This window comes from Diprion similis, chromosome 7 (assembly GCF_021155765.1).
Source record: "Diprion similis isolate iyDipSimi1 chromosome 7, iyDipSimi1.1, whole genome shotgun sequence".
NCBI classification, from domain to species: domain Eukaryota; kingdom Metazoa; phylum Arthropoda; class Insecta; order Hymenoptera; family Diprionidae; genus Diprion; species Diprion similis.
Genome location: NC_060111.1, coordinates 6336960 through 6355284, shown reverse-complemented (window position 1 = coordinate 6355284; position 18325 = coordinate 6336960). Strand labels below are relative to the sequence as shown.

General features: G+C 34.6%; 2 protein-coding genes across 2 annotated transcripts in view; one reads left to right on the top strand and one right to left on the bottom strand.

The window, feature by feature from the left end:
- The window catches only part of LOC124408235 (14 kDa phosphohistidine phosphatase-like), a 108563-nt gene that overhangs the window by 35596 nt on the left and 54642 nt on the right, over nucleotides 1-18325 (bottom strand). The window lies entirely within an intron of this gene.
- The window catches only part of LOC124408229 (arrestin homolog), a 68624-nt gene continuing 50304 nt past the window's right edge, over nucleotides 6-18325 (top strand). The window contains exon 1 of the mRNA XM_046885000.1: nucleotides 6-356. Coding sequence (XP_046740956.1) covers nucleotides 217-356 — 140 coding nt within the window. The 5' untranslated portion in view covers nucleotides 6-216. The remainder of the gene's footprint in view (nucleotides 357-18325) is intronic.

Here is an 18325-nt window from a genome sequence, read left to right as displayed (position 1 = left end):
AAACCTGACTCAACACAATACCGGAAACATTGAAGAATAAAAAAGAAATGTGAATCAGTGGTTTACAAACAAGCGAAAGTTCAAAAGGATCATCGTCGTGTTGTATTAATTGCAAATGGTAATGCTTTACGGGGGTGGATTAGCACATCCGGAAGTGTGTGCGTGATCGTGTACTGTTTATTCGGCTTCTGCGATCGTCACGAGGTGCAGGAAAATATGGCCGAAACTACTACCGAAGCCAGCAGGCATTGTTCAACGGATAATATTGAGGATGATAACCTTGGCCAGGATCCCACAGCCCCGGAGGAATTCCCCGAAAATTCGCAGGACCAGACGCAGCTTCTCATTCCGGACAAGTGAGTGTCTGTTTAATTCCACCTCAGTGTAAATGTGATGTAAAAGTTGGCGATCGTTTCGAAAATCGTCATCGGATTCACTATGTCAAGAAATGGCGTGAGCTTTTTTCAAATTCAGATTACGTGGGATCGTTTTGAGTCACCGCAAGTGGTCTGAGTTCACGGAAGAACTTTAGAACTTCTTCACAAGTAGTTCTCGTAGCACTTACAAGTCCTTTAATGGTATTATTATTATTATTATTATTAGTCTCCATTAATTTCTATGGCGATTTTGGACAACTAAGGTTTGTCTCTTTAGTATAGGAGACCGAAAAGTAATTTATTTTTGGTAATTTTATCGACAGAGCACAATTAAATGAACATTTTCCAAACTCTGAGAATCAATTTTATTAATAGTTCGAACAACATCTGGTAATTTTTTTTAAGTCATTTGAATGATAATTGATGAAAAAATTTCAGTTTCATTGGTTTTAGATAAAATTTACGATCTTCATAGTGTACCCGAATTGCTAAGGCGACTGAAGATCTGCGTTGGAAAGTAGTTAATAACACGATAAATTGCAGCTGAAATAACTTGAAAAAAATTACCATATCTAGTTCAAACTAGAAATAAAAAATTCCAACTGTTTAAAAGATATGAATAATTAAATTCTTCCCTGTTGAAAAAATTCCCGAAGACCATTTAGTTTTAGTTTTCCTAAGGTAGGTTCACCCGAAAAAGTGCAACAATTACAAGGGCAAAATTTGAAAGAGGAAGAGGAAAGCTAAAAAAAAAACATTAAACCAACTGTATAATGCAATCACTTGAAGTATAGTTTCGGATTATTCGATTAGTCAAAATATTTTCGATTATTCCTTGATTCCGAGGTGAACTGAGGACTGTTTTCAAATTTAAGTCCCTGAGTGCTCAACGTTGTGGATAAACGATATATAAAGTAAAGAAACTTTCCCTGCGTTGATGACTCGGGCAAAATTCAATCCATCGCGTCACTCAGGGTAGTTTGGAAAGAAAAAGTTTGCAGCACTGAGTGGGGCTAAAAATCCTTATGCATGCAGTGTCAGGGCGATGTGCGCTGCTAAAGCACACACGGTACTTTACTTCGAATTCAATATGTAATCACGTTATCTCTCCGACGAAGCTGCCCAGGGAAGGAAGAAATTCTTTATTCAAAGCGCGGTGCTCTGGCTCTAAGAGAAATCCAAACTACGAACCGTGCTCTTCGATACGAGAAAATTGCTTCTTCATTTCCGGTTTTATACAACCTTGCAAAGTGACGTGAAAAATTCTTCCTCGTTCTATTTCACGAGTTACTTCCAATTTTAAGCTTGAGTATGTTTTCACCGCGTAATAGGTATCATCGAATAGCAAAAAAAAAAAAAAACTAAAAAAAAATAGGTTAATAAAATTCAGAAGCATCGATACAGATTCCAAATCTTCATGGTTTGATGATTTTATTAAAATTCTCAAAACTGACAGAGTGAAATTGAGTGAGAAACTTTTTTTTTTTAAAGACATTAGTAATTCCGGCAGTGTTCTTAACGCTTTTAGCAAGTTTAATGAATATTTAAATCAATTATTCATCGAGCGTTAAGTTTACTTCAAGAATAAGAAATCTTACACAAGAAACTTGTAGTCATTGTGGAACTTGAAAACTCGCCCAGACTATGGGCACAAAATTTAAGGAATTGACGACCATTAGCATTAGAATTTCTACAGGATAGTAGGATCTTCGCCTCGGCGTGAAAACATTTTGTGAATTCCTTTCGGACGGTGAGTAGGTAGGTACAATGGAAAATGATTAACGCGACACGCTGCCGCGCCGGAGGGTAAAGGAAATTTGATAAGAGAGAGCACATCAAGCGATCCAAGACTGTCTGGGGAAATTCGGAGGGTGCATGAGGTATTCTGTACCCAGATGATCAATTCCGTGGATTCCCATCCCCCACCTTTCCTGGCCGAGTGAGCGAGCTGGTTATGCAGTAACGTTATGCAAGGAGCGAGTGGAGATCCTTGGAACTCCGCGGGTTGGATAAACCCTTGTACGTGCATATTTAAAAACTCGCTCCCCGCAGAACCAGGAGTCGAGGTCTGAAACTACGTAGCTTTGTCACGTTGCACACTCTCAATTTTTAATAGCCCCATATGCGGTAGTAGTACAAGGCCTCAGGCACCCTTGGAGGAACCTCGATCCATCACAGATCCAACTTTCCATTATGCAGACTTCAACATAGGAGGCGAAAACACTGAAGGAATTATCCAGACTTGAGACCTAATCATGGGAGAAGGAAGGTGACAGTACTTTGTCAGATTTCCAATAAAGATGAAGTCCAACTTCTTTGACGGCGTTTAAACCAAGCTACGAATGTATATACCTGATGTGTTTAGATCGAGCAAGTTTCATCGAGGAATGAAGTTCCTGCTGCGATACTGAGATTCGATGATGAATTTCTGATGAATGAATGTCAACTGAATGGCTAATTAAGAATACGAAATATGAAGTCATGGCTGAATATACACTGTTCTGCAAAAAAAAAAAAACTTTCTTCTTCTCCTTCTTATTATTATGTATAATAATCATAGATTTAACGTTTCTGAATCAAAATGTAGTAAGAAAAAGTATGTACCATGTATACTTTTCATGTCATGTAATGATTTTTTAAGGGCGGGGGCAGCTTGGACGGTCTAGAACACACATGTTTTCAGAAGTTGTCTTTTTTTTTTTTTTTTTTTTTCTTAAGATAATGAAAACACTTAGAGCAATTTTAGTTCGAGGGCTTTATTATTTATAGTTTCAAAAACGTTTTAGAATTTTTTTCATCGATATTAATAACAAAATGGCGCGGCATGGCCATACGTGATGACATAAAATGGAAAGCTAATATGGATTTGCCATTTCAATACCTTCATTTCTATCATATTTTTGTTTCAAGAAGGATTTCGTTGCATAACAGTGATATATCGCATTTATCTATAATGATTAACTAACTATTGGAACTCTTTTAGATCTAACCGATCGAAACTTAAGATGTTGATTCATAGATTTTCTGTTTAAAAAATTTGGGGCAAAGTGATCCAGCAGACCGAGGACAGAGAATAGTGTCGCATGACACAGCGAATTGTGACGTCACAGCCGGGGTCGAAACTGGTGTTCATCGATTGCAATACACCGAGAAGAACCGCAGAGATTACAGTGTTACGGTGGACAACTCCGTCGTATATCTTGACTGTCGTATCGTAATAAATAACAACAATTCAACCGGGAGATTGATAGGCTGATGAAAAATCTGAGTCAGGGTGTCGGCGCTGCGGGGGACAAAGACAAAGATGAGAAGAGGAACGATCCGTGGCACGTTTAACGAAGATTGAGTGAGTGACACCCGGATTTAGCTGCTTTCCTCGTCGCATTTCCCTTCCGAGTCTTCTTGGGCTGCTGTCACTTGGTTATGCCGTGCATTCGTTACTCGGCTTGACGAGCTAATTTCCGATACGAAGATCACGATTTTCCTGCAGTCTTAGAAGCTCTAGGTACTCCTCCTCCTCGTCTCTGGCTTGTTTCAAAAAGGTTCAGAAACTTAATGCTGATATGAGTTTGTTTTCAATCCGCAAATGGTTTGAAGATATAATATATTTCCCTCAACTTTCCTTTTCTGTAAGCTAATTTGTCCAAAAGGGAGGATTAAATGATCAATGGTGGAAATAGGCTTTACAGTACTCAAGTTAGGTTGTTTTAAGGGAAATAAGGAAAAGCTTTGTGAAAATATTGGGCGGGGGGGGGGGGGGGGGGGGTAGGGTTTCCAATATTTTTTCATAGTATGGACCTTGACAGAGAAAAATTAGGCACACACTAGAATGTCCGTCATTTTGGTTGTTTTGGAATTTTTTCGATTGCGTTACAAAAATGTGTTCGGATAACACTGACACATGCCGGTGGGAAGGGTTGAATTTTGAACTAAAATGGACCGAAGAGATCAATTTGATACTTGAGAACAATCTTCATATTCTTTTCAATTAAATTTCGGAAAAAAATAATTTGGGATAACAACAATGAAACCCTAAAAATTATGGTTTTGTGAAATTCGATGTGTTTTTCCTTCTTCTCTCTACGTTAAGTTAAAAGTATAAACATTGCTGTCAAGTATCAAATTGATTTTCCCAGTCAATTTTAATTTATGAAAAGTAACAGGATGACAGAAATAGGGGCTTTTAGGAGAAAATTGAATACTTTAGGGTTCATTTAAGGGAAACCTTTGGGGTTTTAGGGTGCTTATATGAGAAGAAAAAGAATAGGGTACTTCAATGAAATATGGGACCCAGTGTAAAAAAAAATAAGCTCTATGTTGAGGTAGTCGAAGTGTCCTTTCATATCTTTTGTTTCTTTTTTGAATTGGTTTGTAGAAAGTGTAAGAAAGGCACAAAAAACTAACTCTTCTAACTTTCAATTATTGGAACCAAGTAATAACACCAAACCTTAGAACCACCTCTGATGTTGAAGACGCAAATTGAGTAATAAAAAAGGAAAACGAATGTTTGATCAAAAAAAAAAAAAAATATTGCTATTCCGCGTCTTCGGAATGAGGTCTGAACTCCACTATGAACGTGGTAAAGCAAAGCATGAATAACATTTTTACGGCATGGGAATTGAAAAGTTCACTTTTTGTGGCAGTTTTCGTTCCGTAAAGTGACGCTTTATACGGCAGCGAACAAAGTTGCGAAATAAAGTCTTTATTCCGCAGTTTTGATGCGCAGTTCGAAGTGCGCATCCCAAACTGCCGAATAAAGTAGCTTCGTCGAACAGATCGCGACATAACCTCACTCTTCGCTTTGCTTTTCAATGCCCATAGCGTAAAAAATATTGTATGTGGCATGCCCGTAAACCGTTTTTTGGCTCGGATAATTTCTGTACTCGCTTCCAGCTCGCCTTCAGCTCGTACTGAAATCTTTATCCTTGCCAAAAAAAAAACAGGCGGTTTACGAGCATGCCACATAAATAGCTATTATTTCCTAACGTTATTTATTTATTTTTTGTTTTCTAAAGGATAGTATCGCAGAGCTTCTTAATCAGCTGATGTAAGTAAAGCAAGATCTTTCTATGCATAAAAAGGGGTCGTTCAACGACGATGTGGATCTACGGGGTGATCAGCGGGGTGTCGCAACGAAGCGACCGTTTAATTGACACCCCTTCTAATTTATTCTCCCAGGAGCAGATTGACGTACGAAACGTGGCGTTATAAACTGTTTCCAAAGTTTCAACGGAAATTTAAACTGTGACGGGGTAAAAGGCGAGCCAATTTTCTACCGGGGGTGGTAACATCGTCGTCGATCAGTGTCGGTCAGCTCCGGCGGTTTGCATACAGGCAGCTGCAGTACCGATCGGGTGCTATGCAATTACTGATGATTGGAATTTGGATAACGCGAATTACCCGAATGTGCAGCAGCGTGCAGGTCTCGACCGACCTGACTAAAATCCGATTTTATACTGTGTCGAACGGTGATTGCTTACTCACGTTAGAGAAAGAGGCAGACAGAGAGAAATTGTTCGAACAGAAACTAGTGACCCCACGAATTTGGAAATTCCGTTTTTAAATTTTTTTTCAAACGTTTCATCAGGGTCCGAAAAAAACATAACTCATTCAACCCTTCAAGTCACAGAAGCCACCATAGTGACACCTTTTTTTCCACATTTTTTTCATATTCCATACAAAATTTTCATTTTTTTTGGTATTTTCGTGGAAAAAATATACTCAAACTTTCTAATGAAAAAGTATTTTTGTGAATTTAATTCGTTAGCGGAGAATTTTTTTTTGGTGAACGTAAACTAAAAACGCTTGGATTTCATTGATTTCGACAGAGATCTCAGAAATGGTCATTAGATTTACGAAATTCAATTTTTTTTTTTAATAAATTTCTGACATCAGATTGGCTTTGGAAAAAAAAATAACTGAATGGCGTGACTGAAAGGGTTAAATGGAAAGAATGGTCATTCCGATGCTGTTTCATCGAAGTCATCAGTAAGTCAGGAAACCTTTAATTTTAGGGTCTGGAGAGAATTATCAAAACTTGTGAGTCAAAATTCTAGACTGATTACTGATCCAAAATTGAAATACGTTAGATTTTTGAGAGAATCGCCTGATTTTTCTTTCAACTGGAACTTTTTTAAAATCGAAAACATCGGAGTGATGTCATTTATCGATCTTCAACTCTTTTTCTTTTTTTTTTTTTTTTCCTTTTCTAAATTTCGAGAATCATCGAAAAAATCTGAATAAATCACGGTAAAAACTACGCGTTGAATTCTGCGAAAAAATACGACTTTCCGCTACAACAATCGTTCAAACAAACGAAAATGAACAAACTAATATTGCGGCTAGAAATTTTGTAAAAAACGTTTCCGGCATAACCGTAGAAAAAAAAAAAAAATAAATAAATAAATAAATAAAACAAAAATTTTGTATACATACGAAGGGTTAGATCTTCCACAGATAGATTGGTTCCAGAAACGAAGAGTTTACCCCCGGTTCTATCGACTCAAGATCAATCATTTAATCCTAACGAAAATTTTACGAGTGACGGATGTTCAAATATCAGATTCGGATGGCAAGAAGTCATCGGGATGAAAAAAAAACGTTGAGAAAAATTTGTTTTACGGTTTAAGGGATGAGCTGGTTTGGGTGTTTGGAGTAGTGCTCGTGCCTTTGTAATTATCGGATTAAATAAACCGATTACCTACCTCGATCGTAACTAAAACTCTTATGATCCTACGATGTCGAACTTACAACTTGATATATATAATTAAATATAGATTACCGTAGACGATGTCAACGACGCAACGCGACGGCTCGGAAAGCTTGAAAAAGGGAAGAAAAAAGATAGAGAGAGAGAGAGAGAGAGAGAAAAAACGGCTCAGCGATGGGGTGGAAGGGCAAACAACACGAATATCGCATCATCTGTATTCACCTCTCGGTTATTCCCTCGACGATTTTAGTGCCGATTAGCTTCAACTATTATTTACTATACGCGGCAAGACTGTATATATCTATATATCTTCTTCAAACAAACATCTTCGCGATTTATATTCGCTACTAAATACTTACACATATTGATCGAACAACAACGTGTAATATCTCCGCGTGGGTGAAAATAATATGCTCGGACGATAATGGAATTTATTGTCATGCCGCTATTATTATTGTTATTATTATAATTAATTTTATTATTATTTGGGGGGCGGAAGAAGGGGACGAGAACGATTTTTTTTTTTTTTTTTTTTTTTTTTTTTGCAAATGGAAACAAAATTTTACTCCGAAAAATATTTTTGTCCACGCGAACGACGAATGGTTTTTTTTTTTTTTTTTTTTTTTTTTCTTCTTCCGTTTCGTTCCTTTCTTTCATCGCAATGCGGATCGTAATGAGTAAAAGATGTAATAAGTAGACGAAGAGGAAAAAATTGAAAAAAAGAAAAAAGAAAAAAAAAACCAACGAACAACGAGACATTTTGAATTTTGATACTGATGAATTTTGTCGTGAAATTTTTCATACATATTTTCAACTTCTTATACTACGAAAATCGTTGATCAATTTTTATTATTTATACACATATGTGTTTTATTGTCATTGAAATATTATACTGGAAATTTACAAATTTTATTCCTGTATGAAGTTGATGAATTTTTGTCATGAGTAACGAAAAGATGAGAAAAAAAAAAAGAAAATCACGATTATTTTTCTTTGAGAAAATTTTTGTTGTTTTTTTTTTTCGGCAAAAGAACCGTCATTGACTTTGTAGCCACTTGTGAGATCGTAACGAGGAATGAAAAATCGGATTGTTGAAAGGTGAATTTGAACGAGATGATTTGAACTTGTAAAAGAAGAGAGGAAAAAAAAAATGGAATACAAAAGAGAAAATCACATTTAAATTAGATGAAAATGAAAGAAATCCAGTAATTTATACGTAATGCGAAAGAAAAAGTATAATAATTTTTCACAACAATATGTTAAACATTTTTGATTTTCTTTGATAAAATCATACAGAAAATCGATACAAAAGGATTGTAATTGGATCAATTAAGAAAAAACTAAGAATGACTTCTCTTTCTCACTTTTACGACAAACACACACACACACAGAGAGAGAGAGAGAGAGAGAGAGAAAATATATTTTATTGTCGAAATAATAAAATTTCCATCCTTTCTTTCTCAGTTCGTAACGAATGTACGGCACACATTGTGGAGCTATAATATAAAGTAAAGTTGATATCCAACGACACCCTTGGGATTTATTTGACATAAAAATTCACTTTTATTATCACGTTAATATTTCTCTTTTACGCCTTCTTGCGTCTATATGTATACGTGATATAGGCGGTGGCCCAATTATGCCCCGTACAATCGTTTACGACGACATTATCCACGGCTCGTTCGTCTCGCGTGCGTGCATACCGTACATACATATAGATATATAGATATATAGATATATTCGCATTTTTTTTCAAGAGGCGAATAACAAGGGTAAGAATAATAATAATAATAATAACAACAAGAACAACAATAAACTCCGTATGGTAAAGAACGTGTGTATAAAAACAATAAGTTGCAACATACGATAAATCGAAAGTAATGTGAATTCGGGCGAAAAGCTTTTTAAGAAGCTGCGGAAAATCTCCGTCACAGAGAAAATATCTTTTATTATCTCGTTTATATGGTAGTTCGAAGGCTGTAAATAATTTATCGACCGAATTCACTGAATTTTTCAGGGGGCTCTTGAGGACAGGATAAACGGCACGTGTTCGACCTCAAATACATATTAATGCGGAGATTAAGACGTTTTTTTTTTTGGAGGAGAGGGGGGGGGGTTCGTTTCAGAGCCAACACGTGTCAGCTGATTTAATCCTTTTTTGGATATATATAATACGCATTTCTTCACGCATCAAGTTCAATGGAAAATATTTTTACGAAAGATCTGTTAAGTTATCGCATAATATTTGCATTAAATTATATACTGTTATTCTTATGGAAAATAGAAAATCGCGATGAGGTATCTCTAAATATTAATATTAAAGTGCTTATAAAGATCCGTTGTACACCTCGAAAACGCGGGGATGCAAAACTCATATACCGCTCAAGCGATCAGAGTAAAACTTAGGCAGTTAATGCCTTATTTTGGCAAAACGTGGAGCGTCTTTTTACTTTTTCAAAATTTTTAAAAAAATTTTCCAGATTGGTTACCACTCACAGAAATTGGCCAAATCTTCACAGTTGCACTGAATGGATCGACCTATCCGGTATGATGCCACTCGGCGGTGATGAAACACACATTTTGAGCCCAGTTCCATGAGATTTGATGGTGAAATGACGAAATGGCAGCTGATCTGGTTTTCGATTACGAAGAACACCGAAATCTCATTTTGGCGACATTTGGTACCGACATTAAGCGCATGCCGGTAATGTATGCGTGTAATGTCGGTAAAAAATTACCGGCAAGCATGAAAAGTCGGTAACAAATGTCGCCAAAATGAGATTTCGGTGTTCTTCGTAATCGAAAACCAGATCAGCTGCCATTTCGTCATTTCACCATCAAATCTCATGGAACTGGGCTCAAAATGTGTGTTTCATCACCGCCGAGTGGCATCAGACCGAATAGGTCGATCCATTCAGTGCAACTGTGAAAATTTGGCCAATTTCTGTGAGTGGTAACTAATCTGTAAAATTTTTTTCCAAATTTTGAAAAAGTAAAAAGCCGCTCCACTTTTTGCCAAAACAAGTCATCAACTGCCCAAGTTTCACTCTGATCGCTTGAGCGGTATAGGAGTTTTGCTTCCCCGCGTTTTCGAGGTGTACAACGGGTCTTTATAAGCACCTTAAGAGCTGAAAATTGGACAGCATTCTTTTTTCATCATTTGGAACAATATTTTCAATATAACTTAAGAAAAACAAATAATCAATTTTTTCATACAATCTAGTACCTACCTATTAGTATCCGGGGAAACCGCGAGGGGGAGGGGGAGGGGGTGTAGGTAGTATTCCCATGTTTTACGGAGCACAATGACCTCGACAAAGGTTCGAGGACAATGGAATCCGGCTGAGGAAGGCGCGGACCTCGAAACGAGCCGAAAACTTCGAAGATTATTCGAGTGTCGTTACGATGGAAACAAAGCGTAAGAGGGGGTGAGTAATTATCGAGGAAGGCTTTGAAATTCGATGTAGGTATATAACAGGGAAGAAACTCACCGCGTATAAGATGAATTAGCGGAAATTGCGGGGAATTTCGAAATTAGAAGGGATGATTAAGAGCCTTATTGTAGAAACAGGGTGGAATTTATAGGGGCGTTTAACCGAGTATTCGCCAGTTTTTGCTGGATCATCGCGAGTTTAGCTCCCTGTTTTTATAATTATTGTCTTTTGCTTTTCCGTATGTATACTTTAGATCTATACAATATTTTGTTGAAAACAATGAAAAAAATATCGTTTCATTAAACTGACTAAATTAAAATCAAGATTTCGTATTTATAAGTACATATATTTTATTCGATTATATATTTTTTTTTTACGATTTCGAAACAATCGTATCATCAATTTTGGTATTGGAGAAAAAAAACGATGCTTCGAATTTGAAAAAACTATTCATATTTGCTAAATTGAAATGTCATTAGAAACATCGTTTGATCGGAAATTAATACTTTTTATTAAACCGACATAAATATAAGCCTATAAATTTTTGCAAATCAAGTAAAACAGATTTTCTTTTTGTTCGCCCGCCAATCGTTATTGCCATTCCATGATCATAATCAATATCGGTGCAATTTTGCAACAATAAATATTTGACGATGCCAACGTGATGAAAAAAAAAAAAAAAAAAAAAAAAAAAAGAAAAATAGTGGCAGAAAAAAAATCTACTAAATTTTCGATAATCTTCGAACGATTTTAAATCACGCATCGACGTCCATCAAGCTTTTCTTTATAATTTCGGTATTTTCTTGTTTAATTATTTTTTTTATTTTTAAGTATATTCTCAGTTCGCGAATATGTATAAAAATTTTCTGAATACATTCTCGCGAGAAAAATGAATACAAAGTACCAATTTACGGGCAACGGAACCATCTTATTATATAACAGAGAATAAAGTCAGACTCGAAATGGTTTTAAAAAAAAATCCTGTTCAAACTATTACTTTTAAACTGCAGTGAAGTTAATCCACTCCAAACTGCTACAAGTGCAGAATATCACTTCACGTTACAGCGATGACTAATTAGAAGAAATAAGTGTGCAGCAGCTCGGACATTCAAGCGTGCGTCGAAGTGAAGGAGCAGTTTTCAAGTAGATATCGTAAAAGCTATAGGGGGTGGCTACATCGACTCTCTCGAATCGCCGGAGCAGCTTCGAGCTTCGGAAAGTCGTCTGAAAGTTTAATGGCGTCTGCGACCCTAGAGAGACGACGAGTTAGAACTCTCTTCTCCGTTCGCGACGTGCAACAGCTGACAGCTAACTGAATCATGTACGAGTACTTGTATCCATATGTGTAAATGGTAAATATGCATAAGGGTGGGTCGAAAAAAAAAATTGCTATTTTTTTTTTTTTTTTTTTTTTTTTTTTGTTAATTACCGTGAAAATATCGTTCAGGATGACGAGAAAAAAAAAATATTCCGTAAAACTTTCAGTTCTTAATATTGATATTAAAAGAGGTGCCTGTTTGCTATTTTCCATATTTTATTTTTTTTTTTCTTTTTATTTTTATTTTGTCTAGGAATTTTTTTTACTCAACAACTGACTGGCGTATCGTGAAGTGCGATGCGTATATTTTTTTTTTTTTGGAAATTTAACGATCCGACAAAAAAAAGGTCTCTTGCGATTTTTTCGTAAATCTACTGGTTCAAAAAAAGTTGACGAAAGTATAAATTTTGTACAATAATGTTTACGTTGAAAAATTATTTTTTGCCGTGTAATCGGTAATTTCGGGAATATAGTCGAAGTTTCGTAAAAAAGAAGATGACATGAACTTTGAGAAATATTATATATATATATACATTTTTTTTTTTTCATTTTTCAACCATTATTTCATAGTGGAAATGAAAAAAAAAAATATCGTCACATTTGACGTAACTAAGTTTATTAACCATTAATAACTTTTGAACTGATAGACTTGCGAAGAAAAATCGCAACAGATTTTTTTTTTTTTTGTAGATCCTTCAATTTATCAGGAAAAATATAATATTTTTTTCGCGATCCCACTGATATTGATTTTGGTCAACAAATAAAAGCGCATATATTCAATCAATTCTATTGAAAAAAATATATATTATTTTCAATATCTGGTTTAGAAATGTTGTTAAAGAATAATTTGCTTTCGATCAAAATCAACGTTCGACAATTGAAAAATTAATACGCAATCCAATCTGTTTATAATTTCCATATTATTTTTTAATTGTTTATTTTTTTTAGGCTTTCTTTCCTTTCCCTTTTTTTTTTTTTTTTTTGTTTTGTTTTGTTTGAAAAATTATGAAAGTTTCCGTAGGCTACGTTATTGATCGAGGACTAAAGTAATTAACAAAAAGTATCGGTTTCATCAGCTTTTGCCTTTTTGCTGACGTTCTGACAGGTGTAATTACGGTTTTAACAAAGTGTATAATTATATCACGAAGCCTGTAAAACAAACCGGGGCGAAAATAATAATACATCACCGCAACTTTCAACCGCATCATTATTAAAAAAAAAAAAAAAAAACTCACCTTGTTCCGGAGATTATCCTACAACGGGTTTCGTAAATACGAAAGTAAAAATTTAACCCTTTCTCGTTATTTTCCTGTTCGTAGTTTTTCATTCGTTTTTTATTTTTATTTTTCTTACGCTTACGCAAGATACGAAAATTCATTTGTTTATCTCTCGCCTTTCCTCACTACTTTACTTATATATTTATAAAACCTCATTGAAACTCAGTTTTTCCCGCGAGTATAAAATCATTTAAACCCTTCTCGGTGTTATATATATACTTGTTTCGAAGTAAATTATTTTTCAAGGTTTGAATCTCACAATTGGAAAACAAAACTTCATCAAGGTATCTACTTATTTTAATATTTTCGTAATAATTTAAGAACAATTGTAGAGTATATTTCAACACATTTGTTATCGCCATTTTTCGTTCTTAGGTGTTGGATAAAAATCAAGCCTGAAACAAGAAGTCAGATTTATTATCGCTAACATGAGAAAACACGAATGACGCGACTTTCTTTGTGTTTCATTTTTTATATCAGTGAAAGAAAAAAAAGAAAAGAAAAAAAAAAATGTATATTTTTACCAATGAAATGTGATTAAAGTACAAATTGAGTTAAATTTTCCACCGAGCCGAAAAGCTGCTGAAGAAAGCTGTTAATCTTCCTCCAAATTTTCTCCCCTGAACGAATGAAACTAACCGAGCCTTTCTCAAATTGAATTTCTCCAACTGTTTTAACGGCCCGGGCACTTTATCCGAATCGACAGCGGTTGCGCGTTAATTTCCAAAATTTTCTTAAATCACCATCCGCGAAAATTGGAAAATTCATTTCATCGCGTTTTCCTTAATCGCACAATCAACGATGAGGAAAAAAAAAAAAATTAATCCATTCATCTGATACGCGGAAGCCTTTAGACTTCGGACACTTAAAATCTATCGTTAAAATATTATAATTGTACAAATTTGTCGAGTAAGATAAAACGTTAAGAGGGATATCGGTGACTCGCTAACGACGCCAGACAGCCGATCCTTTTCTCTTAGGTTATAAGGTACAACAACGTACATAAAACCGTATAATTTAACGATCATTCACGAAAAAGCATGATGTAATTAAAATGAAAAAAAAAAAAAAAAAAAAGAAAAAAGAAAGAAAGAAAAAAAAACTACTATCGGTATTAGTGAAATGTTTATACAATATGCATATATATATATATGCCTGTAATAAGGAAAAGAATACTTGGATTGAATTTTTCTTTTTTTTTTTTTTTTTTTAATTTTTGCACGAGCCAGCCAGTAATTTTTCTAAAAACTCTTTTCTGCACGAGTGTAAAATATAAGCGTGAAGTTTATTATTTAATTCGAGTGTCGGCATTTTTTTTTTTTTTTTTTTTATTGCACAATAAACTAAGTGTATATATATATATATATATATATATATATATATATGTAGTATAGACGAGTTTATATTTCTCGAGTGTGATTCTATCGCGGAAATATAATCTTCTAACAAGTTGATAGCGGTGGATCACTTAAGCCGAATTGAAACTGTCATCTAATCTAGTTTCAAGGACTCGGTAATTGACCGTGAATGGTTCACAAAATATCTCGGCTTACGTTAGATATGCATCTACAATAACGTCTACACGAGATTTCTAAACGGTAATAATAAAGCAGGCGGTCTTATCGTATCTTCGTACGTTGACGTTGCGTTAAAAAGCATAACTGTAGAAAGAAAAATATACACGTTAGGATTAGCCATAAAATGACTTTTTTTTTCTTTCTTTTTTTTCGTTAGTCACCGTGAAAATATCGTTCAAGATGACAAAGTAAGTATAAATAAAAAAAAAAATAAAAAAAATAAAAAAATCTATAAATTCAAATGGGAAATGGAAAATCGCAAACAAGCATCTTTTAATCTTAATATTAAGAGCTCAAACCTTTACAGAATTTTTTTTTTTTTTTTCCTCGTCTTAGACAATATTTTCACGGTGACTAACGAAAAAGAACATAGAAATTATTTTTTTGCCCACCCTGATATATATATATATTAGCAAAAAAACCGACTATATTTTTTTTTTTGAGTCTCGTGTGACAAAATGTTAGTTTTTGATGTTTTAAGAGCCCACTCCAAAGGACAGCTAAAAAAAAAAAATTTAAGAGGTCGCTCCAAATTTTAAAAAATGTCAAAAATCGTCAAAATATATATATATATATATATATTGCAATGAATTTTTTGCTTCTTCGATATTTCAATTATTCAGAAATTCACAGATTTCACGGATATAATTTATTTATCGTTAAGCAATATCCCACGAAGTTTTTACGGTAAATTGCACTGATCGAATTGACGTTATAACGATGTTCTTTTTTATTTACGTTCTTTTTTTTTTTCTATATTATGTGACACTTTTTTGTCACTGAAGAATAATAGAAAATATGGAAAGGTAGAGAAAAATCGATTTTGTAAATGAATAATAATATATGGAAAAGTTAAAACGTATGGAAATGTATAAAAGCATAAAAAATAAAAATATGAAAACTCGTTAGAATTTTGACAATTCTATACATCGTCTTTCCGTACTTTGATCTTTTTCTACGATTTTGACTATTCTAAACCGATGTTGGCGTTTTAAAAAATTCGATATCGTTACCCTGATCCTCTCTACCGAATTCTTTCACGCGTTTTCACCCCGATCAGGTTGTTTCGTATAAAAATTAATTTAGCGCATCGGGACCTTTTCCATAAAATTTTACGACGACCCGAGGAAAATGGTTCGATTTAAAATTTGACCCTAGAGAACGCCGGAAACAAGGATGAAGAAATCATCGTTCCAAGAGGATTCTGTGACGCAAAGGTTAGACGGATGGAAAACCACAAAAGCCGACGGCGTGATGGAAGGAAGGGAAATACCAAGTATCGAACCAACCCTTAGCATTGGTCCTTCGGGAATGGATTGATCCACGGCAGCGTTAAGGAAGGGTCGCAAAATATGAAGGGAGACAAATCCGGCTTCATTACATTTTCGAATGACGAACGATATATATCCGTGCGAAGATTATCAAGATTTTCACAAGGCTTCAAGAATTTCCCGGGGGATGAAAATTGAATAATTCGCCTCTAATTCTGAATTCAATGAATAAATATGTGAGCGCAAGATAATAATTGATTTTTTTTTTTTTTTCTTTTCCCCCAGTGTCAAATTTTTTTTTAAATGTTTCGATGTCGGAAAAGATTTCACGACTTTTTATAACACGCGATTTGATATATTTTTTAATCTAACTAGATAGCCGTTTATGCAATTGATAGATAGTATAAAAAAATGTAATAAGAAGTTTTATTCCTTCCCCTGCTCACCTGCGACCCGATGTAACAATTTTTTTCATTTTTCTTTAGACTCGTTCGTTTTTTTGATCCGCAGGCTTGATTACACGAAACAGAGGCGAAAAAACCTGATATTAAAAGTAATTAGCGAACGTGACGAGAAAAATAAACAGTGACAAAATCCAATTTGAAAATGTATCGATCAAATTATATCCTCTCCCCTCGATCTACACAATGGCAATCAACTAAAAATTCGGTCAGGATAAATATTTGAACTTTGTATTCGGTTATGTTGAGCCAAAACAAGAGGAACAAAAAAATAAACAAAACATAATTTGGATTCTCCATGTTTAATACTTTGAGCCATACCTAATGGTTAGTATTCATACCAGCTATTTTATATTATTGTAAAGAACAAATAGACGCAGAAAAAAATAAAATGTTCAAATCGATGGAATAATTCATTTTTTGAAATCACTGCGTAGAGTTTTTAGACCGCCATATTGGATCGGCCATGTTGAATTTTCAAAATCTGATTTCAGATTCGTAATCGGTGAGATCCCAAGAACTAAAAAATACTTTATTGTTATAAAACTTAACTCAGCACAATAACGTGTGATTGAAAGGGTTTTAAACTCGTTGAAATTTTTTTTTACCTCATCACTTATATATACATGAAGATAAATTTCAAAAATTGATAAACAAATTGTGGAATAAAACGTGATATTGGCATTTCGATACAACCTCAGATCAAGTTTTAATTATTTATTTATTTTTTTGTTTTTACTTTACCTTCCGTTCCGCAACAGAGTCGAATATTCATCTCTGATGACGATTCGACAGAATTAGGGGATGAAAATTTATGTACTGTCAGACAAACTGAGAGTAAAAGTGAGTGGCGAGAGGGGGGTTGAAATAAAGCGAATGCGTAAAAGATGAAGCGCGAGTTTCCGGCCGGCACCAAGTAACATATTACACCGCGTGTCAGAGAAGAGGGTGAGAAAATGGTTGCATTATTTTCTTCCCTCGTTTGATCGACGAGCTTTGAAAAGCGACGAGAGGAGTAAAAGTGCCTCGGTGGTGATTTCCTACGAGGATCTATTGCAGGAAAATTCGAGCGATTGCATCGATTGTTTAAATAATACAGGTTTTTACCCGTTTTTTTTTTCTTTTTTTTTATAACAATTTAACATATATGAATTCGGAGCATAGAATATATAACTATTTTATTTTTTTTTTTTTAATTCTCTCTGCGATTCTCGTTAAATATTTAAAATCTTATATAAGGAAGAGGCGGGCAAAATGGGGTACTCTTAAAATTTTTGTTTTTTAAAATGTTTTTTAAATAGTCAAAAATGACTTCTCTCAACTTTGTTGAGAGTTATTTTAAATTTTCAGAAATTTTCAAAATAACCCCCCCCCCCCCCCCCCCCCCCCGACATCTGAAAATTATTTTTATTTTCTTTGGTTACAATTGTAAAAAAAAAGCACAAGATTTAACGTATTTGAGTACCCGAAAACTAAGTATTTCCTCAAGTAACCCGTTTTGCCCCCCACCCTCCCCTACCTATAACGAGTTTTGAGATTTTTGACAGATTTCACCATTGGCTAGAAAAATATGTGAAATGGAAAGAAAAAAAAAAGAAAGAAAAAAAAAAAAAAAAAAACAATTTCCTGAGACCGTTTTGAATTGGTGAAAACATGGTACCAAAAAATGATCAGAATCGGTGGGGGTTAGTAAGGGTAGAACGGGGGTGTTAATTTGTAAATATTTTTGTCACGGTAACGAAAGTAAGAAATAAATAGAATAAAAGATAAAAATCGATTAAGATGATGGAGAACGTGAATCGATCGATCATCGTCTCTTGCGTACGACGCGTTTCGCCAGCTGCAGTTCCGTGCATTTCGGCGTGATCGAGGAGGAGGTCTCACGGCTTATTGAATAAAGA